This window comes from Anabrus simplex, chromosome 1, assembly GCF_040414725.1.
Source record: "Anabrus simplex isolate iqAnaSimp1 chromosome 1, ASM4041472v1, whole genome shotgun sequence".
Lineage (NCBI taxonomy): Eukaryota > Metazoa > Arthropoda > Insecta > Orthoptera > Tettigoniidae > Anabrus > Anabrus simplex.
In genome coordinates, this window is record NC_090265.1 from 60312289 (window position 1) to 60339008 (window position 26720).

The 26720-nt window shown below is 39.3% G+C and overlaps 1 protein-coding gene across 1 annotated transcript in view; it reads left to right on the top strand.

Annotated features, from left to right (window-relative positions):
• The window catches only part of TBC1D5 (TBC1 domain family member 5), a 111459-nt gene that overhangs the window by 18866 nt on the left and 65873 nt on the right, over nucleotides 1-26720 (top strand). The window contains exons 3-4 of the mRNA XM_067138802.2: nucleotides 12461-12725; nucleotides 17898-18068. Coding sequence (XP_066994903.2) covers nucleotides 12461-12725; nucleotides 17898-18068 — 436 coding nt within the window. The remainder of the gene's footprint in view (nucleotides 1-12460; nucleotides 12726-17897; nucleotides 18069-26720) is intronic.

A 26720-nucleotide genomic window follows, 5' to 3' on the forward strand; every position in this document is an offset into this window, starting at 1 on the left:
TCCTCCTAATTGTACAATCCCTCCTTGGTAATATTTCACTACATCCTGGCCCTTAGATATTACCTTGACACATGTATTTTAAAAAAAATCCCTGGAAACCAAGCTGGATATTGGAGGATTTGGATATCAGAAGGCTGGATATGAGAGGTTTTATTGTAGTTCCTTCTGCTGCTTGACATCAGTGGCTTAAAATGAAATAAATAAATTATTGAAAAACAATTCTGGGATCTTTTAGTCGGTTCTGTTCAGAAGCTTTCTAATGTTGATTCTTAACAAGTGCATTTTTCCCTGCAATGTGTCTTATACAGTACTGAAGCTATGAATACATGTTTGTTATGGTATCTCAGTGTTATCTCAGTGAAGGTTCTTATCTTGATTGTTGTTTGTTGACAAGAGGTCATCATAAATATTGCCTATATTGATAATAGTAATGGAGCTGCTACTGTAAATTGTCTTAAGTATGTCCTGTGTATTGGTTGTACACATACATACATTCATTCATAGGTACAGACTAATAGAATCAGTGTCTGTAAAGAGTCTGGCAATGATGATTGGCATTATGTTGCTGATGGGGGCTTCCTGGCTAAGGCACTCTTCAGGTCAAAATTGACAGTGGCTGGAACATGGAAAAGATTGCATAACAAGAATTGTAACAATTAGCATGGAAAAGATATCAGTGAAAAAAGGTGTCTGGCAGGGAGATATAATTTCTCCTAAACTGTTCACCTTAACCCTCGAACCTTCATTTCGTGGGAGATAAAAAGAATAGGTCGATGAAGGTTACTTAAATCACCTATGCTTTGCAGATGACATAGGCCTTATAATCAGAGATCCAAATGCTTCAGGAACATAGTACAGTGTCAGGATCTCTTGGGGTGTGCATAAACCTCATAATAACAAACATAATGAGCACGGGCCATACCCACATTGTAGTGGAGAGTAACCTTGTATAATCATTTGAATATGTCTACTTGGGCCTCGCTGTAAAGCTGGGTCGATAAAATCAAACAGCAGAACTCAAATGCTGAATTGGATTGAGTTGAGCAGCCACATTCTGAAAACCCATTAGTTCCAATCAACTTGAAGGGTAAGGTTTAAGAGATATTTGTACTGCCAGTAATGACTTACAGTTTTGAAACTGTCACTTTGACTCTAAGTGGTTGCTGGGAAACTGTCAGCCAAAGAGCTTTGTAAAGGACAATGTTGGGTATCAACTTAAGGGACTGTGTGAGAGACAGTCATAGAAGCAGAACAAGAGTGACAGACATTATAATATGGGTGGCTATACTGAAATGGAGGCAGAGGGGGCAGACATTTGACCAGAAGCAGATCAAGCGGCTCTTATGTTGGCGTCCCTGAGCATACTTGAGTGTAGGAAATCCTTAACTCTGTTGGTACGATGAAATAAAGAGATGCACCGGAGTAAACTGGATGCTGACTGCCCAGGAAAGAAAGACATGGAAAAAACTGGAGAGTCAGCAGTGATGGTTACATTTCTGGGAAGCAACTCCCAGAACATGATTACCCTCCTATGGTCTTCCTGAAGATGGATTGTCTTTCAGGTGAAAGCCATTTCAACAGACATTTTTCTCCTGTTTCCTTACTTCATTCTCCTTATACGCTTACTGTACTGTATCAAGACTGAACAACTGTTGAGATAATCCTCCATTGAGTGTTGAAGCCTTCCCTGCTGATGTAGCTGGGAAGCAGAAACGAGCTCATCGGCGGCCGAGAAGATATGGATATAGAACAACTGGGGTTGAGGAGGAGAGAGCCTATCTATTTGAAGATAGCAGTGTACAAAGGCAATAATTCCATTGTGAAGATTTATCTCCCGTATGCAGTTATCAGACTGTGCCTCTTATGGGCTTCTGATAAGTTCACCTGCATACACCCTAGTGTCAGTGGGTAGGGTCTGACACATCGCACTCTCATGAGTCTAGTGTCAGATCTAAGACGAAACGCTGGTTAATAGAGCAAACGCCTGAAAAGCCTTATATCTGATCTGTTTCTTAGATTTCCTTATGTACGACATTCCTTGTACTGTATTAGTTTACAATTTTCTTTACATCGCACTGGCACAGGTAGGTCTTACGGCGATGATGGTATAGGATCTATGATAACAATGACATTTACAATAAGATACAAAAGTTGAAAACTAGAAAAGCAGCTGGAATTGATAAGATCTCTGGGGGTATACTAAAGGCAATGGGTTGGGATATAGTACCATATCTGAAATACTTATTTGACTATTGTTTGGTTGAAGGAGCTATACCAAATGAATGGAAAGTTGCTATAGTACCCGCTGTGTATAAAGGAAAGGGTGATAGACATAAAGCTGAAAATGATAGGCCAGTCAGTTCGACATGCATTGTATATAAGCTTTGGGAAAGCATTCTTTCTGATTATATTAGACATGTTTGTGAAACTAATAACTGGTTTGACAGAAGGTAGTTTGGGTTTAGGAAAGCTGAAGCTCAGCTTGTAGGATTTTAGCAAGATATAGCAGATATTCTTGATTCAGGAGGCCAAATGGACTGTATTGCGATTGACCTATCTAAAGCATTTGATAGAGTAGATCATGGAAGTCTACTGGCAAAAATGAGTGCAGTTGGACTAGAAAAAAGAATGACTGAATGGACGGCTATATTTCTAGGAAATAGAACTCAGAGAATTAGAGTAGGCGAAGCTCTATCTGACCCTGTAATAATTAAGAGGGGAATTCCTCAGGGCAGTATTATTGGACCTTTGTTTTCTTATATATATCAATGATATCTGTAAAGAAGTGGAATCAGAGACAAGGCTGTTTGCAGATGATGGTATTCTGTACAGAGTAATAAATAAGTTACAAGATTGTGAGCGGCTGCAGGGTGACAACGATAGTGTTGTGAGATGGACGGTGGGCAATGGTATGATGATAAACGGGGTTAAAAGTCAGGTTGTGAGTTTTGTAAATAGGAAAAGTCCTCTCAGTTTTAATTACTGCATTGATGGGGTGAAAGTTCCTTTTGGGGATCATTGTAAGTACCTCGGTGTTAATATAAGAAAAGACCTTCATTGGGGGTAATCACATAAATATGATTGTTAATAAAGGGTACAGATCTTTGCACATGGTTATGAGCTTATTTAGGGGTTGTGGTAAGGATGTAAAGGAGAGGGCATATAAGTCTCTGGTAAGACCCCAACTAGAGTATGGTTCCAGTGTATGAGACCCTCACCAGGATTACTTGATTCAAGAACTGGAAAAAATCCAAAGAAAAGCAGCTCGGTTTGTTCTGGGTGATTTCTGACAAAAGTGTAGCGTTACAAAAATGTTGCAAAGTTTGGGCTGGGAAAATTTGGGAATAACGAGACAAGCTGCTCAATTAAGTGGTATGTTACAAGCTGTCAGTGGAGAGATGGCGTGGGAGGACATCAGTAGATGGATAATTTTGAGTGGTGTCTTTAAAAGTAGGAAAGATCACAATATGAAGATAAACTTGGAATTCAAGAGGACAAATTGGGGCAAATATTCGTTTATAGGAAGGGGAGTTAGGGATTGGAATAACTTACCAAAAGAAATGTTCAATAATTTTCCAATTTCTTTGCGATCATTTAAGAAAAGGCTAGGAAAACAACAGATAGGGAATCTGCCACCTGGGCGACTGCCCTAAATGCAGATCAGTATTGATTGATTGATTGATTGATTGATTGATTGATTGATTGATTGATTGATTGATTGATTGATTGATTGATTGAAATGACTAGCAGTGGGAAGGAAGGCACTGTGGCCTTAATATAAAGACACAGCCCCCAGCATTTGCCTGATATGCAAATGTGAAACAACGGAAAACCATCTTCAGGGCTGTCGACAGTGGCGTTCGAACCCACTATCTCCCGAATACTGGATACTGGCCGCACTTAAGCGGCTACAGCTATTGAGCTCGGTCAGTAAAGGTAAAAAACTTCGGGTTTCCATGACATTAAATTAACATAGAGGATCGACTCGCTTTCCTTACTACCGTAGTGGAAGCAGTACACAGCCTTGAGTGTTAAAATTATGACATGAAAGAAAAGGACTGTTACATTTCTCAGACTCATTTCAAGCTAGCAAATATAGGGAGACCTATAAACAGACAGACAGTAGCATTGTGCTGAATACCTTCTTCTTGACTAAACGACTCTGGAACACAACACAGACTGCAGTGTTCTCCCCAGAAAGTTGAGTCAGCTGGGTGGCAGAATGAGTAGCTGTGCAGAGAATACTACGTAAAACTTCAATATGAAAAATTTCAGTTCATTCCCCTCAGAGCATTAACAATAATATCAGACAGGTAAACATTAACATTGAACTTCTAGTGTTCTACTGCTCCTTTCACATCATGTAACAGCAGGCTTAGGCTTACCACTCAGTTGCTGTGGACATGTGGACTGCCATATGGGTTTGTGATGGTATGCGAAATAGAGGGCTCGCATGCAATTCCACGCTAATCCAGACCCACTCACGCACGACACTATGTGGTGGTCAAGCAAAATGTTTGATCTCCGATGTAATTGATGCACTTATGCTGACAATAATGATTTCATTTAAATTAATAGTTTTACAGTATTTACATGTTAATTTGGAGCACCCAGTGACTCAAATATGTACAAATATTATGTAACTAGCACCTGTATAGGTTATTAGCCGGGCAGTCTATAAAAATGGGAGAACTTTGGACTGGAACTGTAATGTTTTACATCATAAGATCACTGAAATGTCATAGGTTGCTGATTCATTCTTACAAAACAATCATCCTCTGCTACAACATCATCAAAACATCACCATGACTACTATACTATTACTTTCATGGAGTCCACATTAAGCAGGTAGCAAATAGTATGTTAATGTCCATGGAGGCTCAAACTCCTTAGCTGTGTAGCAAACAGGTACTGTAATTTAGATAATTCTTCACACTCCCCACCTTGAGCCGTATCACAGTTGCTCTACTCCAATTGACGTACCAGTTGAATGGGTCTTCGAAACACTCTTCCCTCTTTGTCAGTCAGCTCACAGGACCGGATCTTCCCATCTCGTCCTATGACGAGTTTGAAGATTATAGCTAGCTTCCAAATTTGCCTTGGTAGTTTATCGTCGCTTAGCAGCGCCAGATCTCCTTGTTGAAGAAGTGGACGATTCTGGTTCCGTTGCTGAACTTCATGGAAACGATTTAGATCCAATAGAAACTCGTTCCTCCACTGCTTCCAAAATGTGTTAGTGCAGACTGTTTTTCTGTCCACATCTGATTCATTTCTTCTTTTGTTTTGTTACTATTCTCAACATTGGTCTTTCTGTCTGGTAGCCTTGTTGTGTTATCACCAATGAGAAAATGTGCTGGTGTCAGCGCACAATGCTGAGGATTGTTTTCCACGTACGTCAAGGGTCTACTGTTGATTGTTGCTTCAATTCCGACGAGAACTGTGTAAATTTCTTCATCATCGAACCGCCTGCTTCCTAAGGCTTTCTTTAAGCAGCTTTTCACTGTTTGTACCATTCTCTCTCAGAATCCTCCCCACCAAGCAGCGCGTTCGACTATATATTGTCAGTGAATATTTTTACCATTCAAAAAATGCACAGTCTCTTCTGTTTTCAGATTTTCCCATAATGTGCTAAGTTCTCTTTCAGCTTTCTTAAATGTTCGTGCGTTATCGGACCAAATTGTTCAACATAAACCTCTTCATCCAATAAATCGCTGTAAGGCGTGAATGAATTTCTCTGTACTCATATCTGTCACAAGCTCAAAGTGTACAGCGTGTGTGACAGCGCATGTGAACAATGCGATGTATCTGTTCCGTAATATGCCTCCATTCTTGGAATATAACGGACCTGTGAAGTCCACACCAGTGGTCTCAAATGGTCTGCTAGGAGGTACGCGTTCAACTTCCGAAGCTGCCTTTGCTTTCAGTTTTTTGCACGGTAAGCACTGTCTAATGATTTTCTTGATGATCTGTCGTCCTTGAAATATCCAAAAGTCTGTCCTTAAAATACTCAACAAAATTCAAGTCCCTATATGAAATTGGGTTTTATGTTCTTCTGCTAACAGTTTTGTGAAATGGTGGTCACCATTTAAAATAATGGGATGTTGCTCATTTTCATCTAACCTGGCAAATTGTAAACGTCCACCAACTCTTAGGATGCCGGGTTTGATGAATGGAGAAAACTTTCTAATTTTGGACTGCATGGGTAGTTCTGATCTTTTCTGTAGTGCTTCTATTTCTTCTGAGAATGATTCTCTCTGTGAATGTTTAATCCAAAACAGCTTTGCAGTTTGGATTTCATCTAATTGGAGTGGGCCTAACGTTTTTCCTTGATAGCGTGTATTTCGTGTAAATCGCCAAATCCATGCTGTGATCCTGAGAACTTTGGTTAATCTACTATATCTTGTAATATCGAAAATCGCTTCTATCTGTTTAGCTGCAGTTGCATGGGAAACTGTTTTCTTTCATTCTGTTCCTGTTTTATCAAGTTCTGTTTTTGATATTTCAGCTGATTTTGGCCAATACTCTTCTGGTTTTACAAGCCAGTCTGGACCATGCCACCATGAGTTACTTTCACACAGTTGATTTGCTGTTAGCCCTCTTGTTATATGATCTGCAGGGTTTTCCTTGCCGGGGCAATGACGCCACTGTGTTGGGTGTGACCTTCGATGAATTTCAAGTATTCTGTTCGAGACGAACACCTTCCATTCCGACGTGTTTCCTCTTGTCCAGTGTAATACAATATAAAAAAAACTAATCTTAATCACACTAAATTAATTAAAGACATAAAAAACAAAATAAAAGATAACAATGTAATAATAACTAAAGCTGACAAAGGGCGAAACTACTGTTTTATTAAATAAAAAAGACTATATTAAAAAACTGAAGATTTTTTCACAAATGAAACTTACACAATAGTTAATAAAGATCCCACAACAAGAATCCAACGAAATTTAAAAACATTATTAAAGAACTCTTCATTTTTACTAAATGAACAAGAACAGCAAAAACTAATCCTTATGAACCCTAATAATCCCACAGCAAGAGCTTTACCTAAATTACACAAGAAAGATATACCTATATGTCCAATCATCAATTGCAGAAATAGTCCAACATATAAAACCTCAAAATATATCCACAACTTTATCAAAAAACATTACATTTTCAATAATAAATCCTCAATAAAAAATTCTGTTGATTTCTGTAATATTTTAAAAGAATTCACCTTACTACCCAACCACACTATGTGCTCATTCGACATTACTAACATGTATTCTAATGTACCAGTCAACAAAACTGTTAATATTATCAAAAACAACCTCACTAAACACAGTAAACTTAGCAAACTCGAATTAGAAGAATTCTTAAGTCTCCTAAATTTTGTTCTAAAGAACAACTATTTTAATGGTAAGATCTACCATCAAGATGGCTTAGCCATGGGAGATCCCTTATCCGGCCTCTTAGCCGACATCTATTTCGATTCTTTAGAACATAATAAAATTTCTACTAATATAAAAGGCCTTAACTTATGGCTTCGATATGTAGATGATACATTCGTAATTATTGATAAAAAACTCTATAACAGTACTGATGTTTTAAATTTTTTAAACAACTTAAACAAAAACATAAAATTTACTAAAGAAGACGAAATCAACAGATCCTTAAATTTCTTAGACATTACAGTAACACATAATAATGATAACTTTGACTTCCAAATTTATAGAAAACCTACTCACACCTCAACAACAATAAAAAATACTTCATTACACCCAAAATCCCATAAACTAGCTACCTTTCACAGCTTAACTTACAGAGCCTTTAAAATCCCTCTAATACCTAAAAACAGAACTCAATTATATAAAAAACTTGGCAAAAAACAATGGGTATAAACTAGAAACAATTAACAATTTAATCAACAAAATCAAACTCAAAATAACAAAACTCATCCCTGACAAACCCAAAAAGAATAAGTTTATTACTTTCACATACAACAATCCAAACATTTACCAAATCTCAAACCCCATAAAAACCAAAACACTTGCACAACCTTTAGAAATTCCAACACCAACCAAAAATTATTCTTCAATCACAACACAATCAATTCAAACAAAAACTTTTACTTATACAGGCATATACAGACTAGCATGCACGCAGTGTGGCGCCTCTTACATTGGTCAAACAGGCCGAAGCTTTCAAACTAGGTACTTAGAATATTTTAATGCCATCAAACACAACAAATTCTCAGCTATGAATTCCCATATGAAAGAAACAGGGCATCATTTCACCACTATAGATCAAGACCTCACAATTATTAAAAAAGTAGGTAGAGGAAAATTAATGAATGAATTAGAAAACATCTATATATTTTTAGACCAATACTATAACAAAAATCTAAACCTCAATGACATAGTTGAAGTAAAAAGCCCATTATACAAAATTTTACCAAAATTACTACTATCACTAAATTTAAATCAACAAAACATTCTAAATAATATTAAATTATTAACTTCCAAGTCCCCATTAATTTCAAAAAACATAACTCCTGCCCTGCCCGTACCCACAACTCAACAACTACCAACAACACATAAACTTAACATCCCACCTAACCCCCCACCTCCACCACACCCACCTCCTATATCCTCACACCGTTATAATACCAGAAGCACAAGTAACTACTACTGATTAACTCTATAATCTCATACTTTTAATACTGAATTCTTCTCCTTATTGCAGACTTCTAACCAAAATCTCTTTAAAAAAAAAAACACTTGGCTTTACCAAATTATTAATGCTACATTTTTTTTTTTAAAGCATATCAACCCTTTACAGAACACCTTTTAACAAAATTAAGAGTCCTCATTGAACTGTATAATATTTGGATGTTTACTGTCACACTTTCCCTCACTCCCTCATTATAATTCAAGACTAAGTCTAATTATTCTCCTCACAAAAGGTTAACTATAGACTGGTTATAACTTTTATTTGAATTCCACTTGATACTGATGATATCGTTTATTTTGTTCTTAGAATTGAACTTATTTCCCATTACGTGCCACGGCCAATAACATATAAACTGGACACACCGCTTTGACCCTCTTCTCCTTTAATCTCACATCTGTAACACTAGTCACTTAAATATCAGACATTTCAACGCTACCATAGCAACTATTTAATACTATTACAGTTAAAAATAAAAGAAATTCCACACAACGTTTTCTCACCGAATCTTCTTTACGTCAACCAATTTCAACGTTAATAAAGAGGTATGTGGTTTTTCATACTTTGATTTCTCTTTAAACTCTCCTTTCATTCAAATTCATTCTTTAACACGTAAATCTCCTATTGTTACAGACTTCAATCCAAACTTCCCTTACGACTCTACACAAGAAACTATAGCCGATCCTTCCTGCTAACATTCATCACAGCAACTTACCTTTATGCACTCTTCTTCTCTAATGCTTCTAGAAGACTACAGCTTCAGATTTATTATAAACCCCACTTGATGTGAACAGCAGAAACGTCTCTTTACCAATTTTTTAATATTGTGTTTAAACTCCATTCTAAGTTATTAACTACATTCTTCTTCGTTATCGTAAGTTTGAACTGTTTAACACCCGATAAAATTTCCTCTACGTCTCTTTACCAGCTTTAGTATGTATTAATACTCCTTTTGGAATCAACTATATTTTTTTATTATTGTGACATTCGATCTGTTTGAGATCCAAAAGTTTCCTCTAGTGTATAAACTTACGACTATTTGTATTTTAAACTTTATTAAGGCCTCATTTCAAGAATTTCTTAACTGCATTCAAGATAATGTATAAATTTACGAATGTTTGTATTTTAGACTTTATTAAGGCCTGATATTAAGACCATTTCGCTCTTTTCCAACATTTCCTTCACTTTCATATGTAATTTAATTACAATCAGATACCTGATTAATCAACTTTCAGTTTGAGATTTAAGGCTGAAGATGCCCTTAATTAAAGGGCGAAACATGTTCCTTTAATTTTATTTAATTCATTATCTCTTCTTATGTATTGAACAGGTGGAATCAAACTTTAATATTTGTTTGACTTCATTGTACATTTCAATACGGACCTAAACATGAGATTTTTAACTTGTAACTGGCGTAATTGCTGAATTATTATGAATTGCTGATTCAGATTGCTGATAAAATCTTGGCCAGTCTGAAAAGGTGCCCATGAAAGGTTTAATTTCAAGCTTAGGTAAGCTGGTCTCACGATTGCAGACTGAAGCATAGTTGTTTCATTCTTTGCGTATGATTGCTGCTGGGGAAACCTAATTTCTGTGATCTTCTTGTTTGCTATTGCAATTAGTTTTCGGCCTTCTATTTTACGGTTTTCACACTCTTCTGCATCCCGTTCGTTCGCATAGTCTTCCTGCAACGCCTGTATCCGTTTCTGAATTTTGCTCAAATCTAGTAGTAGTTCGTGTAAACTTTGCGCTAATATTTCCATTTCAATGTCATCATATCCATCTTCCATCGCTGTTCGAAGTCTTGGAATAAGTCTAGTTTCTGACGATCTGGTTGCTGTTCGAATGCGTCTTTCAGTCTGTAAAATGTTTGGATTTGAAACTGTAAACTGAGCAGTAAGTGTGTTAATATTCGTATTTTCCATGTTTCACTGAACTGAATTATGCACGAATACCGTTAACGAAAATAACACACACTACGTACATGGACATAACCGTATTCCTGTCTTTAACCTATATCTGTAATGTAATTGGTATTTCACTGCAACCTGAAGTTACGCTGCATTCGTAAACAGTCCGGGTTTCCGTATTATGTTTTTACGACGGTTAAATCTTAAGCCTTGGTTTCATATAGTACTGATCCTGTCAACAGAGGCTTTACACACTTGTAATATTCACTGTTTTTGCGACGCACTTTGAAACGTACACTGATGTTTTGTAACACTTCAAGTGAGTCTGTTCGTAATGTACATAATTACGTATATTCCTTCAAATGTATATCCGTTGCTTAAGAAATTGAATGTAAGTAGAGATCTTACTTGCGTTAGCTGGTTTCTTGTTGATACGGCAATGTTGCGTGATGCTGCTTACTGTTGTCCGTCTACAACATCATCAAAACGATAGATTTACACCCTAGTGCTGAATCGGTCGACTTCGGTTATCTTCCAGATTCGTATTGGCAACCTTTGAACCACAAACTAAGAATCGCTTATGATCGCTGTGCGGCATCTGGCGTACACTTTACGTACTCGTACTGTTGTTGTTTACACAGCAAAGCCAAACTATAGAATTCATGCTAGGAACAAGTTTCGCATCGAGAAATATTATATAGTATTATATATTGTGTGTGTGACACAGTTGTTGGTGTAAGATATTAAAGGTTTAGAAAATGCATATCGATCGATCATATTATCGATTCAATTCAGATTTCATTTCCATTCAGTTGGCAGTATTACCGGAACCGGCAGTGCTCCCTCCTTACTCCTCAACCCAATAAAAAATCTATCACTAAAAAGTGCGCATACAGTATACTATTACTTTCATGGAGTCCATATTAAGCAGATAGCAAAGAGTATGTTAACGTCCATGGAGGCTCAAACTCCTTAGCTGTGTAGCAAACAGGTACTGTCAATTAGATAATTCTCCCCAGGAACAGTTGACCAAATGTGCATGCGTGCTTGCCCCCTTCCACCTGCCCTCTCACATCGTATGGCTCAGTGCTCCCTAGGTCCAAGTAGCCTTGAAGTACTGTGAGCACATTAGCAAATCAGAATGCTACATCTTTTTTAATAATTTAAAAATATGTGGCAATAAATTGTTATGCAAAGACACTCTGCACTCTGCTTTTTCAGTCACCAAGCTCGATAGCTGCAGGCGCTTAAGTGCGGCCAGTATCCAGTATTCGGGAGATAGTGGGTTCGAACCCCACTGTCGACAGCCCTGAACCCATCGTCGCCATAAGACCTATCTGTGTCGGCGCGACGTAAAGCCAATAGCAAAAAAAAAAAAGCTTTGTCAGTCGGTTCAGTCATGCTCTCAAACTCGTGTTCACAAAAATCAGCCTAGTGTTTTAAATATATAGACAACGACCACCTTCCATCACTCTCCCTTAACCCTTATAGGACCAATTTATAATCTATCTTCAGTGCCCATCCTTGCAAGAAAGATCGACTGATGATATATAACCAAAGGGTGCAGTAGCTAAAAAGACAAGCTGGTAATATTTTGTTGGTGGTATAAACCTTAAACATGTTTTGAAATAGTCCTCTTATTCACAATATCTTGTTTTTTTAATTTTCTGCAAGGGGGGGAGAATAATTCTGAACATTTTAGGAGAAAATCATATCAGCATCTCCCTTATTCAAATGTTTGTGAAAGGGTTATTATTGATTATTAAAACTATGTAATGTCAAGTGTGTAAACTTTCAGGTTTATTAATATAATTTGTGTGGTTGTGGCTTTACAGAGAAGAATGGGCCCAGTTATATTTCCGTGAAGATCCTGACCTAGGAGAACTTCGACGCCGAGCAGTGCTAGGTTACTTACGTGCATCTCGCTTTAGAAGTGTCTGTTGGCGTGCTCTTCTAGGAGTGTTCCCACCTGACACTTCTGAGTGGTTACCAGAACTACGCAAGTGCCGTCAGCATTATTCGGAGTTGCTCAGAGAACTTACCATCGACCCATGGGACCGGAATGAACCTGAAGATAACCCGCTTTCTCAAAATGCTGAGGTCTGTATCTCCTTTCTGTGATTGCTCATATTGGGTAATTGGGTTTGCAGTCTCAGAAAATACTAAGAAGCTTCTCCCATTCTAGTCATGTAGCCACTATCAATTTTAATGCAAGGGTATTTTGAGCTTGTTCTGATTGTATCTGCTAATTTTTTGAAGTATAGGAGAGTCTTGATTATCCAAGGTAATGTGGACTAAGACTACCTCTGATAATGAAAAAATCTGATAAAACCAATGGTTACTGAAAAACGGCATTCTGATTAGATATTAGACAAACACTTTATGCATCAGACTAAATAGAATGAACAAATCAGGTTAACACAAACGCTCGCATTTTCTTTTCTCCACTCATTTGACCGACAGCTGATGTAGTGATTACAGTACTGAGAAATCAAGCTGCAAAACAGCAATTGGATAGCAGTTAGCGATGAATGACTCGAAGCGCGATAAAATGGAGTTATTGCGTTATACATTCAGCTTTGAATAGCTCCACCTTGCCAATACAATTACATAACACAAAAATACATAACTTATTTATTACATATTACGTTGAACATGTTTCGAGAACCAACCAATCCTCTTCCTAAGCAATCTTCAAAAAGTTCCAAAATCCATAAGACTTGATCCTAAACTAGTCTATTTACTCTAAAATTAGAACTCTCACTAAAAACTTGTACAATATTGCAACAGCTCCCCTTTGTTATGATCTAAAAAGTTTCCTATTCTTCCAAGAGACAAGTTTTTATGAACATCCTTAAAACCCTGCGTACCAGTACTCTACAAAATAATCTGTTGAAATGAACTGGCGTATGGCTTTTAGTGCCAGGAGTATCCGAGGACATGTTCGGCTCGCCAAGTGCAGGTCTTTTGATTTGACGGCCATAGGCGACCTGCGCGTCGTGATGAGGATGAAATAAGGATGAAGATGAAACATACACCCAGTCCCCGTGTCAGTGAAATTAACCAATGATGGTTTAAATTCCCGACCCTGCTGGGAATCTAATCCGGGACGCCTGTAACCAAAGGCCAGGTCGCTAACCATTTAGCCATGGAGCCAGACAATAATCTGTTAAAATGTTAACACACCGTCCGTGGTATTATAAAAACTGTGCGTGTAACTTTGAGCTAATGTTTGAACCATTAACATTAAAATCCAGTGTTAAAATTACATTTTGTCTAGTCTGCAAAGACTAAAATGTTCCTATATTCTTCGTGCAACACTGCAGAGCCATTCTTTCTCTCATTTTTGTATGGTGAAGTTGTTCATTTAATGGTAACCAGCCTTCAGATAGATCATCTTAAATAGTACATATGTTAGGCTGCACGGCTTCTACTCGTCTTGTGAACATACGGATACTGAGTGTTTTAGGATCAAGTCTTGTGGATTTTGAAACTTTTTTGAAGATTGCTGTTGTCAAAACATGTTTAATGTGTAATAAGTTTTATATGTACACTGACTTAGCAAATGTCATGGGATAGTCACCTAATAGCGTGTGGGGCCTCCTCTGTCCCTGCAAACTGCAGTGAGACGCCATGGAAGTGAGTCAACAAGTCCCTGGTAGGCCTCTGGATGCAGCTGACACCAAATCGTTTGCAGAACGGTCGCCAATGCTGGTCTGTTAGTGGGTGCAGGATCCATGGCAAGGAGCCTGCGTTCCGGGACATCCCAGATATGCTCGATAGGGTTCACATAGGGGCTCCTGGGTTGCCATGGTAGCCGTTGGACTTCTGCTGCATGTTCCTGAAACCATTCCTGGGCAACGTGGGAGCGATGTGGCGGCGCGTTATCATCTTGAAACACTGCAGAACCGTCTTGGTGCTGGAAGGCCAAAAATGGGTGGAGATGGTCTACGAGCAGCTCAACATACCGCGTACCATTCAAAGTCTCTTCCAGAACAACTAGGGGGCCCATTTCATACTAGGAAAATGCACCCCAGACAATAACAGAGCCACCAGCGCCCTGGACCACACCTTCGAGACAGGCGGGTTCCATTGCTTCATGTGATCTGCGCCATGCACGGTGCCTCCCATTGGCATGGTGCAGTTGAAATCGTGATTTGTCCGACCATATCACGTTACGCCATTGTTCCAGTGTCCACCCTGGTGACCGGCGATAAATGCGCGTAGTTGTGCCCGATGATGTTGGGTTAGCAGTGGCACCCGTGTGCGGCGCCGGCTTCCATACCCCATAGAACCCATGTTCCTACGGATTGTCCACTGGGAGACGTGTCTAGCATGGCCTATGTTGAAGTGAGCCGTGATTTGTTGCATGGTTGCCCATCTGTTACTATTGACAATTCGTCTCAGATTTCGCCGATCACGGTAATCAAGGGTGGCTGGATGGTCGTTCGTCTGTTGTGGATGGTGACACCCGCATTCAACCATTCACGATACACCCTGGACACGGCTATCGTGTGAAGCCGAATTCCCGCACCACTTCTGAAATCGCACTTCCCATCTGTCGGCACCAACCACCATACCCCGTTCGAACGGTGTCAGCTCACGACGACGTTCCATGTTACACCTGTCACATGCACAGCCACTGCTCACAAGGTCTCCTATACAACTGCCGCTGGCACAGGGGGCGTGTGGTGCGCAGACAACACACCTGCGCATCAGTGCTCCGCTATCCCATGACATTTGCTCAGTCAGTGTATATTTGTGTATGTGATTGTATTAACAAGGTGGATCTATTCATAGTCCTGTTTCACAGGATTCCTTAAAGTGGGGGAAGTTAGACTCGAGATATGAAACTATTGAATTCTTTGACACTGATGGATACACAATCGTTATTTATTTTTATCAGGTTCGGATAACGTGGAACCTCAGTTAATTGAGAATTGGATAATCAAGGCTCTACTATACTGTATTTAGTTGAGCTAATCTATTTTGTTAACCTAATTAAGTAATGAGTAATGCTGATTTCCTAATGTTTGGAACTCTACTTCTGGTCTTTATTGAATAAATATTATTTAGGACCTAGTAGGGCAGTCAGAGCTGACAAGACTGATTACAAATATACTGGCAGAAAATCAAATACAAGTGTGGGATGGACTATCAAAATCAAATTGGTTAAGGCAAACAGTTGGTGTGCTACAGGGCAACCCACTCAGTCCAGCATTGTTTAACATCTACACGAGCAAAGTAGTCACTAAAGTCAAGGAAGGCACACCGAACACAAGCATCTACATTTATGCAGATGATATGACTCTCGTATAGGTAATAAATTTCATATTAATCCGTATCGAAGAGCAATATAGTGTAAAACAAAAGTGAAAGGTTTCCACATTAAAAATGTTACATATATTTGTTAAAACTAGTTTCGGTCTTACCAGAGACCATCATCAGTCAAAATCAAAGTAAAGGCAAGATATGAATTTTAAAAAAAACTAACATATATGAAGCAAGCCTGAAATTCAACACAAGTAAAGATTTTAAAAACTCATCACAATAACATGTCCTGTGCAAGCTCTCAGCTTTCCTCCAATTGGAAGACTGTACTTCACAGAAGACCAGGTGAAACACTAAAATATCAGCAGTTGAGGAAACAAGTGTGAACACAATGATGTTGATGGGAAAGAGTCGAGATGTTCATTCAAACATGGAGGGAAAAAGTAAAAAGTAAACAATAAAAAATAAAATAAAAATAAAAAATAAAAAAATAAAAATGCCTAGGTGGATCCGAGGGATGTGGAACGGTGGGTGCTTGCTGGAGGGAAAGAAGGGGGTTTAGAGTACTTAATTTCCTTTTATTGAAAATAGGAATTAATGGATTAAATAAAAGGTTTGGTTTTTCAGATATTTCATTAAGGTTGAAATTGGGATTAAAGAATTGATCCAGGTGGATGAAACAATTCTCGCCTCAGAAAACATAGAACATAGAAGATCTACAGAAAGTGATGGACCTCGTTACAGAATGGACAGAAGAGTATAACTTGGTGATAAATGAAAGAAAGACAGAATTTTTAGCTTTTAGAAAAGGAGGTAGACTACACAGAAGAGAAGCTATAACATACAAAGGACAAGTGTTGACTCCAAGGAATCACTTTAAGTACGTGGGCATCACCATCCAAGTAATCACATTAGCATTTACAACCCATATATGGGAAAAACTAGCTGCTGCTATAAAAAGCATAAGCGACATCAGATATTGAAAATCAACATGTTAAAGAACAGTTGCAGGTGCAGGTATCATTCGGAGGTCAGTATTTCTTAAAAAATATGGGTTCAATTATTATTCCTCCACTAACTGCACACCAAACACTCACTTTTGTCATGATATATCTCAGGTATTGTGTGAGGATTTTCACTGCTCCAGTATTGAGTGTGCTGAGAATTAATGTACCCATAGAGGTGAAACCAAACTTCGTTAGACATGATCAAAAGCGAAGGATCTAAATATCTGTCGTGCATGGATTGTAGCACCCACTGGCAGAAGTTACGACAAGTGGCAGGATTTGCAACATTCACCTTGTTCACTACAGAAACCTTACAGGGAAGAATGTCAAAATTTTAAGCCCTTGCAGCACTGAGATGGGTGAGATTCCATACTCCTGTGCTAAATGGTTAATTGGTTCAAGAGGACTAACCTGAAGTCTGCTGGCCTGCATGGCTTGCATATCTTTTATTAGTTAAAACCCTCTTTTTAAAAAGCTTTTTTTAAAAAGACTAATCCAGTCGCGTGTCTTTTTTCAAACAAAGCATGGACGTAGGGTTTAATGTTATAGAACATTTTGGAAATCATTTTTAGTTCTTCCACACACACTTATCGTACAATTTCTTTTTTTAGTAATACGTTTCAACCGTAAACACTTGTTGCTCAATGTGGGTACTTAACATTATGGATAATTGTTCTTTGCACTTCCTGATCACGATCACTGAGCATGTCAAGCAAATCACTTGTCTCACTAGCACAAGTACAGAGTTCTACTAACATCAGAGTCTTACAGGACAGAGAATGGGATGAAGATGCTGTTGTCTCCTGCCATGTAGATCCTTACTTGTCTCTTGGTTTGAGGAATACGGCTTGTTCTTCCCGTCGACTCACTTGAGTTTGCTTTGAATTATTGTTTGGCGGTCTCTGAACATGTGAAAATAGTAGTTTGCTAAATGCTTTTTGGAGTGTGTTACTGTAATCCCTCCTGCTGTAATGATTTTTTATTGTGATTACAGAGTATATGGCATCAGTACTTCTGCGACAAAGAGTTGAGAGCAGTTATAAAACAGGATGTTGTTCGAACATTTCCTGGTGTTGATTTCTTCAGAAAGGAGATGATACAGGATGCAATGGTTAATATCCTCTTTTGTTATGCCAGGGAGCATCCCACAATGTGTTACCGGCAGGTACAGTAGCTAACTTTTCATTTTGTTACTTTATTGATGCTTAATGTGAAAAAGTATCGAAGAAACTTGATATTTTTACCTTATTGTCTCTTTCAAACCTGCTTGTTAAGAAATAAGCCATTCTTTTTCAGTATTAATTTTAATATAACTTGTAAGGTTTTCAGTCTCTCAAAGCACACTCTAACATACCTGTAAAAAAATTACTATAGTAGATGGAATGACAAGTTTCTTTCTACAAGAACACACCATTTTAAATCATGCATATAATATTCTTATTTTTATTGATACAGCCAGCTGTGAGCTATGGCTACACAAGCTACCTGCCATTTTATTTTGAAGGCTTACACCTTTTTCTTTACATTGTAGCCAAAGGTTCTTCATCTCAGGATTCTCTTCTGTCTCTCTTCCAGCAAGGTTCTCCCTCAAATCCATAAGTTTCTTCCTGAAGATGGTTCTGTCTTGAATTTCTTTGGGGTTTATGTCCCCTTCCTTTAGATATTTGTGCTCTTCTGTAAACCAATAGGGATGAGTTTTCCATTTCTCCTGAAGAGGGATTACTCTACACGCCCATCTATCCGGGTTCATTCTCTCCAGGTGTCCGTAAAAGGTCAGCCTCCTCTTTCTGGTTGTGGTGGTAATCTTATATGTTCTCTCATACCCCTATTGGACCTCAGGTGGAATGTAGAACCCTGTGACACTTTCTTTGATCCTAACATTTTCCTGAGAAACATCCTTCCCTTTTTCTCAGTCGTGGAATCTTCTATTTTGGCTAGTTTCTCTGCAGCATAGACTCATTGTGGTCTGACTACTGTACGGAGTCCTTTTGTTTAGCCTGGAAGGAGATCGATCTTGATTTTTAGGTATCATGGTGTAGTGTAAAGACCAATATCATCCACCGTACTCTTTCTCCTAGTGATTATTTTTCATTGCCATTCAGAGCAGGGATCTCACCCACATACTTGAATTTCTCAGTCCTCTGGATACTTCATACTCCATTTCAATCTTGCGGATAGGGTCCGTTTTAGCAGAGTTCATGTACATGGTCTTTTCAAATTAGATCCTAGGCCATTCTTAACAGCTACATCTTGTAGTACTTCTGTTTCACTGCTGTTTGGAGGTTGTCTGTAAGGATCAATACATCATCTGCAAAGGCCATGCAATCAAATGTGATACCAGTGTTTTTCCAGCCTACTTTTACTCCACTTTGGGTTTCATTTGTTGTCAAATCTCTTTTCCATTCTCAGATAGCTTTCTCCAGAACACAGTCAATCAGTAGTGGCCGTCCCCCTGTCTTAGTTCTGTCTTAATTTTAAATGTTTTCGACAGCTCACCCGAGAACTTAACTTATGAATACATGTCTGTGAGGGTCTGTTGGATCAAAGCTAGGGATTTATAGACTCCAAACTCCCTGACACTTTTTACAAGGGTCCCACGGTCCACTGAATCGTAGGCCTTCTTGAAATCTACCAAGGTCATAATCATCCTTTTTTTTGCTTCATTGTTGTAGTCTTGATCAGTGATTTGAGGAAGAAAATTTGTTCTGGACATGAACATCCCTTTTGAAACTCTGCCTGGTATTCCCTCACTTGTTAATTCAGGTGGGTCTTCACCCTACTTTGAAGTGCTTTCAACAATATCTTGTATACGATGGGAAGAAGCAAGATGTCTGTGTAATTGTTAACATCTTGTTTTATTACCCTTTTTATACAAGGGGTGAATCAGAGCATTCTTCCACTCCTTTGGGAGCAAAAAGTCCTTCCAACTGTTTAAACATATTTTTGCCTCTGTACTTAAACAGTTCTGCCCTGATAGTCTTTCTCAGGAGCCTTGTTTAATAGCTCTTTACTTATGTCCCCGATTTCTTCGTCAGGAGGATTTGAATTGTGCAGCTTTTCTGTGGGCATTCCAAAAAGAAGTCCTTCCTCGGGGGTTTCACAGTTCAAAAGTTTCTGAAAAATAATGAGCTTAGTGTTCACAATTTTTCTTGTTGGTCGTGATGAGCATTCCTTCCTCTTTCTTAAAACCCAGGTTCCTAGGAGTGAATCCCTCAATTTTATTCTTGAAAACTCTATAAAATACCGAGCAAGTTGGCTGTGCGGTTAGGGGCGTACAGCTGTGAGCTTGCACTCGGGTGATAGTGGATTCGAATCCCACTATCGGCAGCCCTGAAGATGGTTTTGGTTTTCTGTGGTTTCCCATTTTCATACCAGTCAAATGCTGGGGCTGTACCTTAATATTAAGGGCACGGCTTCTTCCTTCCCACTCCTAGCCCTTTCCTATCCTATCTTCACCATAAGACCTATCTATGCCTGTGCAATATAAAGGAAGTAGTAAAAAGAATGAAATATTCCATGGTATTATTTCTTTTAGAGTTCTCACTTTGGTCAAGTTGTTTCTTTTTGTACCATCACTTCGAATTCTTGAGGATTTTGGCAGTGTGTTTTCTCTGTTCCTTGATTTCCTCATAATTTCTGTGGTTAGAGCACCATCTGTTCCATGCTCTGGAACTTTCCTGCAGTGCTTTGTCACGCTCGTTCCACCAGGGATGATTTTTACTGTCTCTTGGACATCCTTAGTCATTTATTATGGTTCATATGAGTCCGAGGATTCAATCTCTTTCGGGTATATTTCCTGGTTATCCTCCAACTATTTTCATGTACATATTTCTTTTCTTTCCCTATCTACGTGTTGAAGACACTCCTTAGAACTTGATAGTCAGGTACTTGCATCAGCTGTCTTTCAAGTAGGGACCAAAATTCTTCAAAACTTTATTCAGGTTCTTTTTATTATCCTCATTGATTGGATTGACTTTGAACTCGTCTGTCCTAACATTTCTTTTTTGCTAGTGGCTTTACGTCGCACCGACACAGATAGGTCTTATGGCGACGATGGGATAGGATAGACCTAGGAGTTGGAAGCGGCTGTGGCCTTAATTAAGGTACAGCCCCAGCATTTGCCTGGTGTAAAAATGGGGAAACCACGGAAAACCATCTTCAGGGCTGCCAACGGTGTGATTTGAACCTCCTATCTCCTGGATGCAAGCTCACAGCCGCGCGCCTCTACGCGCACGGCCAACTCGCCCAGTCTAAAAATGTTTATTTTAAACGGTGTTCTCATGGTGGTTTTGGGTATGAACCTTACCTTCACCCTAGACAGGTAATGGTCTGAGTCCAGGTTAGTTCCATTTTGAATCTTGACATTCATTATTTCCCAGGGTCTGGAGGGTGCCATTTGATCAATTTGAAATTCTCCCAAGCTGGGATTCGGTGATCACGTTTATAATCCTTTCGCTTTCTTCTTGAACCGGGTGGACATTAACTTAAGATTGAACATATCACAGACTTTAGTCAGTCTTTGTTCATTCTTGTTTGTCCTGTTATGGCCTGGATATCCTCCCAACTGTTCTCCTATACCTATTTCTTTTCTTCATTCCTAAATAAATCCAGTCTGGTCCTACTCTATCCTTATATTCTACACGTGTCATTTATATCAGGTCATTGTTACAAAATCCACCAACATCAGGTTTCATCAACTATTAGCACATGACCTTGCCTGCCTATCTACTGTGTTCGCAATACTTGTTCACTGTCCCACTATGGCTGAATTCCAATATACTGTTAGCCAACAGTTTCACAATCACCTGTCGTATCACGATCCATAGGGCCTCCTACAGTAACAAAATCAAACAAGCTCCCTAACTTAACACATTACACTCACCTTCCTTTTTTCAATGACATAAGCACACTTCCATCTTTTCAGCCTTTACACATCCACTTATTCTTCCTATACCTCCTCCTCTCTCATCTTTCTCTCACACTTCTTTTTAATGGCACATAAGTACCTGTTCAACTGCCTCCCATCTTCCCATTGCCTGATAATCCACCTTATAATATTCCTCTCATCACCTTTTTCTAATAATGCACGATGTTTGGCACTCAATAGACAATTCCTTAACTTTCTTTACAATTACTAATTAAATGAAAATCGTCGTTTACTATCCCACATAATACACATACCATCTTATATCTACCCTTTAGCCATCCTTTGTTCTTGTGGAATCCCATCAACCACCATTCCATCCCACCTCTATTTAGCCTATCAACATACTTAATATTTATCTCCGCTACTTCTAACACTTTATTCAGAACATTAAGGGAACTTAGCCTAATTTCTTTTAATAATCTCTGCTTTTGCATATCTTTAATCCCCCTGGAAAGTACCTTCCACCCTCCTGCTTCTGTCTTCGACCAAACCGCATCCCACATGTACCCCAAACCTCCAAATATCCTTTTTTTCTAGCCAGCATCCCTTATACATGCTCTTCATTTGTTGTTTGTACGCGGCTTGCAACAATTTCCCGCCCTCTCCTCTTTTCAAAATCATCCAGTATTTAACTATTCTTTTCACACACTCAACTTCTGCATCATCCCTACATAGTAATTCTACCCCTGCATTAGCTGTGCACTGTGGGAGCCGCATCACCGACTTACCAAAATTACAAATGATCCATCTTAATTCCACTCTTTTCTCATCCAACCCCCATACTTAAGCCCCATACATTACCCTACCAAAAACCACCGATCTTAAAACTAACCTCAAGGTTTTATAACTGATACCCAGAAATTTAGCCAACAAGTTTTTGACTGATGCTGGGGCGGCAAAACCTTTGCTTCTCGTTCGACTTATTTGATAGTCCCAAGTCCCTTTTCTGTTAACAATAACTCCTAAATATTCCATCTTACTTACTTGTTCCAGCCTTTCTCCCTGCACGACCCATTTCCCATCTTCCTTTCTTCCTTTGTGTACCTGGGCTACTAGCACTTTTGATTTATTCCCGTTAATTTTCAAGGCCCATTTCTTTGCGAAATCCGACACTGCACTTAAGCCCCTCTGCATTCCTCTTGACGTTAGCGTCATCAATATCACATCATCCGCAAAAATCAATCCCGGTATCTCCAACCCATTAATCACCAGTCTGCTCAACCTATAGTCACCCAATTTTACACAGCACCTAACCACTTTATATATCGCCTCCACTGCCCTTAACATCTTTTCCGACACTCCCATCTACCCAATTTCTCTAATAGAGCCCCTCTGTTCACCCTATCGAACGCCTTTTCAAAGTCAATTGTCGCTACATACACCTTACCTCTTGGCAAGCTCATATACTTCTCCAAAATAGTCTTCACTATCATTATATTGTCCACTGTTCTTGTCTTTTTTTAAACCCCCCCCTTGGTAATCTGACACTACTTCGTTTCTTTCTGCCCATTCACTTAACCTGTTCGCTAACACCCCTGTATAAATTTTACTTAATGAATCTAGCAGAGATATTCCCCTATAATTATTCATACTGTTTTGACTACCCTTTCCCTTTTATATTGGACATAGAATTCCTGTCTCCCACTCCATAGGGTACTTCCCCTCATCAAAAATCTTATTGAATAGTTTAACTATGCCCTCTCTCATTGTTCAATTTTTGCTAATTTCCTTCCAAAACTTATTATTGATACCATTGCAACCCCCTGCCACCCTGCCCCTAATTCTTCTTATCACTCCCAAAGTTTCTTCTTTTGATTTCCTTGTCCAGTTTGTAAATTGCCACTCTTCTATTCCTCCAAATTACTTCATCCCTGGCCTCACTAAACCATACCTCCCCCTTCCCTCAGAGTAATTCCCTAAAGTAGCTAACCCACTATACATCCTCAGCACTTGTTTTCTGTAGATTCCTTCCACCCTTAATTATTCTATTTATCCTTCCCCAAACTTTCTCAGTGTTGTTCAACTTACATTCTTTATTTATGGCTTCAGTCTGTTCCTCTAACCACGCCATTTTTACCTCACAAATTTTGGTTTTGTAATTTTTCCTTAACTTACAAAAAACCTCTCTTTCTAAGCTCCCACCTTTTTTTCTATACTCCCCTAACGCTCCCAGCACCCTCTTTCGTATACATTCACACTATGTTAAACCATTCTTTTCCCTCTTTCTTTTTTCTCCCACCATTATCTATCTGAGTTATCTTTATTGCATGTAGCAGCAATTCCAAGGCTTTATTGATCTTATTCTCCTCCAACGCCCTTTCCCATCCATATTTCAGTAAGTGTACTCCTTCTTTTGCTACCCTGTCCCAATCCCTTTCCACTTTCTCTGTCCATTTGTACTTAATATACCCTCTCCCTAGTTCGTCCTTCATCTTAACTTCTTTCCTTATATTCTTCTCCTCCCCCCTTTTTAACAGAACTCACACTGGGAAATGGTGTGATTCAATCTAGCCTCCTACTTCCATCCTATAACACTCCCTCTGAGCTTAAAACTATATCACACTACCCCCCTGCTCTGAGACATAGGTCAATTTACCCGTACTGTCAACCTCTTTCCATCCATTCAGAATATATAAATTCCCCACTGCGCACAACTCTAAGAGCTTCTCCCCATAACTGTTTATAGTTTTATCCTCACTTCTTCTACTTCTCAACATGCCACTCCTGTCTTCCCTACTATATACTGGACTCTGTTCCCCTATTCTTGCGTTCCAATCTCCAAATAGCAGCATGTCCTCTTCTTCTGCAAATTTCTCCCTTTTCATACTAATCTCCAACAACAGCTCTTCAAAAAGATGCTTATTTGTGTATACGGAACTACAAGGATTGGCAATACACGAACGCTAGGATTATTCTTTCATCCTTCTCTCTACCCATCCCATATTAAATCTCATCCATTCCTGCATATCTGTCTCGATATCTTCTACTAGTTCGCTAATCTCTTCTTTAATTAGTACTACCATTCCTCCTGGGGCGCATTCCTTATTCCTCTCCTTTCTTCTATATTTATATTTAATCACAAACCCCTTCCATGAAATCTCTTTCCCTGCTTCCAACCACATCTTCAAGAGTGCCACAACATCGAAACTTTCTACTACTTCTCTAACCTTTTTATTTTCTATTTTGTTTCTTATCCCCTCTATATTCACACATCCTATTTTCCAGTATAGTTATAACTTATCCTCCCTCCCATCTAAATTGCCTCCCTTATTCTTACTCCTTGTAGCTCTCACCCCCTCATTCCCCATTTCGATACCTCCTTTTCTTAACATTCTTTGCCGTTCCAAGCCCTCCGTATCCTCCCTCCCCTTGCACACTTTACCCCACTAGTCTTTTAGGCTCCTACTTCTTCCTCGGTTCATGACATCTTTACCTTTTGTCGATCACTCTTCTCATGTTCTTTCTTGCTCTCTAAACCAGTACACACTGCACCCACCGGTTCTTGCTGCTCACCCTCACTCGCCCTTTCACTGCTCTGTTCTTCTGTATCCACATTGCATTGCCCACTTCCACATGGGTTGATCTCCACTCCTTCCTCCACTTCACCCCTAGTCGTTTCTGCTTCCTGCCTTCCATCTTACACTGCCATCACTCCCCCCTCGAAACTGACGTGTTCGCCCATCTCTTTTAGTTTCGCCACTGAGTGCTCCCTAACAAATCTCCCATTCATCACCACTAGTCTCTAACCTCTTATGCAGGCTTTTAGCCCTTGTTGCCTCGCTCTCCAAAGATGCCTATTCAGAATCTTCATGTTTTTGACACCTTCTTTCCCCATGTCTCTCCTCACCAATACTTTCTGACCCTGCAAGTTACTACCGTTTCTTAGCACAATTTCTGCCAATAGGGTAGAGAAAAACTATACCCTAATTGATCTCCGTCCTTTTGCTTTGCCCACTCTCTCCACATGGTCTATGTCCACTTCACTGAAATTTATCTTCATCCTATCCCGCATGACCTCTACCACCTTATAGATTAAATCAATCTTTCCTTCTTTCTCACCTTCTTCCACACCATATATAAATATGGCTTTCTTCATTCTCTCCTGCCTGTACCCCTCTGCTTCCTTTTTCATCATCACCTCCTCCTCTTCCAGATGTTTCACCTTCCCTCTTAATAACTCTATCTCTTTCTCATTGTTGCACGCTCTCTTGTTTGATTCCTCAGTCTTTGTTTCTAACCATTTCTTCATGTTCCCTATCCCCTTTCTCTGTTCTTCCATCATGTCCTTTATTTCTTGCACCTTATCCCATTGACAATTTTCTTGAATTACTTCCTTCACTGCTGCCATATCTTCCGTGCTGAATTTCCCACTGGTATTTGGGCCTGGGTTGAATTCCACCCCCCCCCCCAGTGACCAGAAACACAGCTAACACTGCTGCTACCAGCACTGCTTCACCTCATTTTACCTCTTTTCCTTTTGCCAGTCCATTCTTGGCCTCCTTCCTCTGCTTCAGCTGCCACCTCCCAATCGCAGCCTGGTACCGCTCGATCATCATCATCATCATTTCCCTTTATCCAGCTGTAGCCGGGTAGGGGCAAATATGGTTCCTCTCCACTTTCTTCGGTCATTCCACCACTCCTCCTCCAACACTGTGTCCCAGTCCAGGTTTCTTTCTATAATGCTGCTTTGGATGGTATCCTTCCATCTCAATCGTGGTCGTCCACGGCCTCTCCTTCCTTGGATTTGCATTTCCATCACCTTTTTTGGCATTCTATCGTCGCTCATTCGCTTTATGTGCCCAAACCATCTTAGTCGGCTCTTCTCTATTCTATCATTCATTTTTTCCACTCCAATTTCTTCCCGGATTTTCTCATTCCTTATTTTGTCTC